Source organism: Lactuca serriola, chromosome 4 (genome assembly GCF_051521515.1).
Source record: "Lactuca serriola cultivar US96UC23 chromosome 4, Lser_US96UC23_V15, whole genome shotgun sequence".
Classification (NCBI taxonomy): Eukaryota; Viridiplantae; Streptophyta; class Magnoliopsida; order Asterales; family Asteraceae; genus Lactuca; species Lactuca serriola.
The window spans coordinates 129,867,940-129,874,332 of NC_136411.1; the positions used below are offsets into that span (position 1 = coordinate 129,867,940).

General features: G+C 39.2%; 1 protein-coding gene across 1 annotated transcript; it reads left to right on the forward strand.

The window, feature by feature from the left end:
- Nucleotides 1-719: 719 nt before the first annotated feature.
- LOC145102552 (high-affinity nitrate transporter 3.1-like) lies at nucleotides 720-1,836 on the forward strand. Its single transcript, XM_079039972.1, has 2 exons — nucleotides 720-958; nucleotides 1,110-1,836. The coding sequence occupies exons 1-2, from the start codon at nucleotides 829-831 to the stop codon at nucleotides 1,592-1,594; spliced, it is 615 nt and encodes a 204-aa protein (XP_078896098.1). The 5' UTR covers nucleotides 720-828; the 3' UTR covers nucleotides 1,595-1,836.
- Nucleotides 1,837-6,393: the final 4,557 nt, after the last annotated feature.

Below are 6,393 nucleotides of genomic sequence, written 5' to 3' on the forward strand. Positions count from 1 at the left end.
ATAAGAAAATCTACCAAAGTTATTATTTGGACACAGATCTGATTATGTGATATTCCATGAGTTACTATATATATAGTTAGACTGCTAAATGAAAGATTGCATTCACATCACTATCTACTTCCAAATTACCTTTAAGGATTAACCCTTACCATATTACACATAATATAATCAAACATTTGAAACTGTTGTAGGGTGTCTTGATTCAGTAGCAGGTTAGGTATATTTCTTTTGAGAATAATTAATTAACTGTAATATATATATATATATATATTTCTTAAGTTAGAGATAAATATGTAAAGACAAAAAAGTCAACATGGGAGGTCCTGGATGGATAAAAATGTACGGATATAGCTAAGTTTCGAAGAATACGTATAGTGCATTGTATATAAGTATATAAGTATATAAGTATAGTGCATTGTATGATAAGTTAATCTTGGCTTCATCTGTCAATGAACAGCCACCATAAACCAAAAGAAATAGATCTCTTGCTCATGGTCAGGAGTTATTCTAACTGAGAAATAGAGAAAATAACTAATACCTATTAACGCGGCTGTCATATATTAAAATAAATCTAATTGTACAACTCCTATAAGGCAAGTGGTGGTTTGTATTTGACTTTTTTTGTTATTATATAAAGTGGGTATTTTTTATCATGATTTAAAATTGGTTATATCTAGACAACTTGCGCTCTATATATAGCACCTTAAACGCGAAGACTTGGCACATCTTCTTATCATCTGTTCGATCATCAGTACAAACATAAGTGACTTGCTTTCAATAAGTTTGTCACATATATCGAGGTTTAAAAGTCAAACCACATCATCATCAATGGAGGCTCCTGTTGGTTTCCTGGTTGTTTCTCTTCTTCTTTCTTGCTTTGCAACTACTTGCTATGGTGTTACTTTCTCTTCCCTTCAGAGGACTCTTGAAGTCACTGCTTCACCAACACAGGACCAAGGTTTGACCACAAGTCTGAGTTTAATCTTAAAGAACACATGACACACATATTATGATTTCTTCATATTCCAATTCAACTTCCATTGCTTCCAAAACCACTTTTATGAATAAATTTTTTTGTTGATTAAATATCATTGAATTGGGTTTTACAGTTCTCAAGGCAGGGGATGCAAATATTACAGTGACATGGGGATTAAACCGGACATTCCAAGCTGGGACAGACTCGGCCTACAAGACCGTAAAAGTGAAACTATGTTATGCACCCATCAGTCAAAAGGACCGTTCATGGAGGAAAACAGTCGACGAAATGAAAAAGGACAAGACTTGTCTCGTAAAGATTGTGGCTAAGCCATACAGCGCATCGAACAACTCCTTTACATGGACTGTAGAGAGAGATATTCCTACTGGAACTTATTTTGTGAGGGCCTATGCCTTCAATGCTCACGATGAAGAGGTTGCCTTTGGCCAGACCACAAATGATAAAAAAGAGACGAATTTGTTCAAGATCCAAGCAATCACAGGTCGCCATGCATCACTTGATATTGCATCTGTCTGCTTTTCTGCTTTTTCCATTGTCGCTTTAGCCGGTTTCTTCTACATGGAGAAGAGTAAGGGAAAGGCAGCCCAACAGAAATGAGTTTATCAACAAAACGGTATGCGGATTAATTTCTAGTTATAACGCGTCTCATGTTTCAATACTGTTAAAAAAATTGTATTTTTGTTTTTAATATGGTGATGAACTACATGACTTATCATGGGGAGTGAAGATAAATATAAGATGGTTGTAATAGAGATTGACTAATCATGTTTTTTCTTGTTTAAAATGGGAAGGAATATTTTCTTTCCATTGTTTTAAAAATGGATGTCAAGTTACACTTACGTCTTCTTTCATTACAACTTGATGACTTTATTGATGGTTACTAGTGTGCGTTGTGCACCTTCTGACTGGGATTTAAGCATTGTATATTGAAGATCGTTTATTGACCATATATGGGTCCTTATCTTTACCTTATTTTCTCCTATTTTTCCTAGGTTTTCTTGCTTCCCTGTATATATTTATTCCTTGAACATTTTTGGAATAGTTTTAAGAAATTAATGAAATACCAATTATCTTGGCGGCTCTCTGTTATCAAACTTAATATGGTATCAGAGCGGTTCTCATCGATCATATTCTAAACTCACCAACCCAAATCTCGATCAGTTCTATCCACATCATGACAGGAGAAAAAGGCAGCGCCAGTGGAAACAAGGATGAAGATGGTCCCAACGTGAACTCACCCTATTACGTTCATGCCTCGGACTACCCAAAACAACTACACGTAAACGATCTTCTCAACGATCACAACTATACAGATTGGTCTCAAGAGATGATGAATTTCTTGTTCGCCAAAAACAAGGTGGGATTTGTTGATGGCACGATCAAAAAACCCGACAAAGAAACACCTAACTATATGCCTTGGATGCGTTGTGATGCCATGGTAAAAGGGTGGCTCACAACAGCCATGGAAAAGGAGATAAGAAGCAGCGTGAAGTATGCTGGAACGACTCATGAAATCTGGTCCGATCTACAGGAAAGATTTGGAAAAGAAAGTGCTCCTAGAGCCTATGAGTTAAAACTTGCCCTAACCACAACACAACAATCTGGAACCTCTGTTTCAGCCTACTACACTAAACTCCGCAGCCTTTGGGATGAAGTTGGTTCTGTAATGCCCACGCCCCAATGCATCTGTGATAAGTGCAATTGTGACATTGGGAAACGACTAAGCGAAGCAAAGGAGAAGGAGAGGCTCTACGAATTCCTCATGGGACTAGACAGCGACTTCATAGTAATCAGAACACAGATCTTGGCTACCAAAGCAATTCCTACTTTGAGCAATGCTTATCATATGGTAGCCGAGGATGAGAGACAAAGAACCATTTGCTCAGACAGGAAACCAGCGAGTGAAGCCATCGCCTTCAAGGCCTCCTTCCAAAACCGAAAAGGAAACAATGGAAGACGAGATGTTGTGAAACGAGACAAAAGCAGTTCAAGAGATGGGAAACACAGTGACATGGTGCAAAACTGCACTGTTTGTGGGAGAGACGGACACAACAAAGAAGGATGCTTCAAGGTGATTGGGTATCCTGAATGGTGGCCAAGCAACCAAGTGAAGCGTGATGGAAACAAAGTCGCCTATGCAGAGAACGATTCAAGTCCTATCCCGGGACTTTCAAAGGAGCAATATGAGTTGTTCCTAAAGACTTTCAAACAAGATAATGACAACCAAAGGAGTGAGAAACCACGTGTTGCGAACCTCGCAGGTAAACAGGAAGATCATGACGAGTGGGTGGTGGACTCAGGAGCCACAGAACACATAACTTACAATCCGAATTGTCTTTATAACAGAACTGAAGCCAAGTTTGAATCACCTGTTACTGTCGCTAATGGTATCAAGGTTCCTGTCAAAGGAAAAGGTGAATGTACCCTCACAGGGGGTACTAAGATCAAAGACGTGCTTTATGTCCTGGATTTTAATTGCAATTTGTTATCTGTTGGACAATTATCCAACGATTTACAATGTGTTGTCTCATTCTTCCCTGATTTTTGTGTCATGCAGAACCTTTCCACGAGAGGCTTGATTGGTGCGGGTAAACGCGAGAAGGGTCTTTATCGGATGGGCATGGTCAGAAGTGAGAGAAAGGCTATGGCTGTTACACATGATACATGGCATAGAAGATTAGGACATGCTTCCGCTACGAAACTTAACAAGATTAGTTTTCTTAAAAATATTATTTTAAATGATGTGTGTGATTCCTGTTCAAGGGCTAAACATACCAAGTCTTCTTTTTCATGTAGTGTTACTAAAACCAAGGAATGCATTGTGATATTTGGGGTGCTTATCGTACACCTTCCTCCACCGGGGCACGATATTTTTTGACCATTGTAGATGATTATAGTAGATCTGTTTGGTTGTTTCTTTTAAAGTTTAAGCATGAAGCAAGTAGTCATTTAAAGTCATTTCACAAAATGATTCAAACGCAATTTGGCAAAGATGTTAAAAGAATTAGGTGTGACAATGGGGGAGAATTTACATCGAACGAAATGTTGTCTTTCTACCAAGAAAACGGCATTTTACTTGAGACTACTTGCATCCATACGCCTCAAAGAACGGAGTTGTTGAAAGAAAGCATCGACACCTTCTCGAGACGGCTAGGGCCTTACGATTTGAGGCAAAACTCCCTAAGCAGTTCTGGGGAGAATGTGTCTTGACTGCAACTCATATCATTAACCGGTTACCATCCAAGGTAATCAATGATAAATCTCCTTTCGAGCTACTTCACAAAGAAAAGCCGGACTATGACTTCATGAGAGTTTTTGGATGTCTTGTTTATTACCGGAACACTAACCACGGTGGAGACAAGTTCGAAACAAGAGGTAGGCCGGGAGTTTTCTTGGGTTACCCACCCGGGACAAAGGGTTACAAGATTTACGATCTAGAATACAAGAAAGTTATTGTATCTAGAGACACCAAATTTTGTGAAGATATCTTCCCTTTTAAGGAGGTTAGTCCTAATCCCCTACATGAGGATTTATTTGAACAGATTGAAGATCCCATTGGAATTAAAAATATCGAATCAGACTGTGAGAACAATGAAGAAATAAATGATGGGTCTATTGAAATGAATAGATCATCACAGGAATATAGTCAAACAAATGAAGTGCAAGAAGACTTGGATCATGACTCAAATATTCAAACACCTCATTTCGAAAACAATAAGGAAACCGTTTTTGCGCAGGAACGTGCTAAAAGAACCAAATCACAGTCGGCTCATCTCAAAGACTTTCATGTTGACCTGCCTTTATCGATAGACCACTCGAGGCCCGTTTCCAATCAAGACCCCTCTACGGTACATCCTATTTCTAACTTTGTCTCATATGATAATTTTCTAGTTCTCACAAAAGCTTCTTAGCGGCCATCGAATCCAACGATGAACCAAAGAACTTTAATCAAGCCATGCAGGATGAAAAATGGAGAGATGCTATGAAAAAAGAGATCCAGGCCCTTGAAGAAAATGGAACTTGGACTCTTGAAAATTTGCCTAAAGGAAAGCGTGCCATAGACTCAAAATGGGTGTACAAGGTTAAATACAAACCCAATGGTGAAGTTGAACGATACAAGGCTCGGCTTGTAGCAAAGGGATTTACACAACAAGAAGGGGTTGATTATCATGATACATTTGCTCCAGTGGCAAAGTTGGTAACGGTTAGGACCCTTTTAGCCGTAGCTACCAAGAAAAACTGGCTCATTAACCAACTTGACGTTAATAATGCCTTCCTACATGGAGATCTTAATGAGGAAGTCTATATGAAGATTCCACAAGTTTTTGCTAAAGAAAACGAAACAAGAGTTTGTAGACTAAGAAAGTCTCTTTATGGGCTCAAACAGGCATCCCACAACTGGTACCAAAAATTCACTGCCTCCCTCATTGATCTCGGTTTTAAACAGTGCAAGGCCGATTACTCCCTCTTCATCTACAAACAAAACAACAATTTCGTTGCAGCTTTGATATATGTAGATGATGTCATAATTGTTGGAAATGACAAAGAGAAGATTGATTTTGTAAAGGTTGATTTGGATAGACGATTCAGCATAAAAGATTTAGGGACTCTCAGTTACTTTCTTGGTATAGAGGTAATACGGACTTCAAAGGGAATGTTTTTGAGTCAAAGAAAGTATACTTTGAATATTCTTGAAGATTGCGGTTTTCAAGGGTGTCGCCCTAGCTCATTTCCTATCGATCCTAACTTAAAGCTCGATAAAGGAGAGAAAGAATCAAAGGTTGATAGCAGTCAATATCGAAGAATGGTTGGCCGACTTCTCTATTTACAAGCTACTCGTCCGGACATCACATATGCTGTGAATGTCTTAAGTCAATTTGTTGCAGATCCTAGACAAAACCACCTTGATGCAGCTCATCATGTCTTACGGTATCCTAAAGCCACTCCTGGACAAGGGATTCTTCTTCCTCATGGTGGAGGCTACAATCTCACAGCATACAGCGATTCCGATTGGCTTGGCTGCCCATTTTCTAAACGATCTAGGACCGGTTATGTCCTTCTCTTAGGGGGAGCTCCTATTTCGTGGAAAACAAAAAAACAGTTTGTCGTTTCGCGCTCATCTGCCGAGGCGGAATATCGCTCAATGGCATCCACCGTCAGTGAACTCTTATGGATGCGTTGGCTTCTAAGAGAACTCGATGTTACCATTGACGGACCAACTCCTTTGTTTTGTGATAACCAGGCCGCTAGACACATCGCCAACAACCCGGTTTTCCACGAAAGAACCAAACACGTAGAGATGGATTGCTACTTCGTTCGTGAAAGAGTTGAAAGTGAGGAAGTGAGTGTTCTTCCCATCTCTTCGAAAATGCAGATAGCTGATTTATTTACAAAAG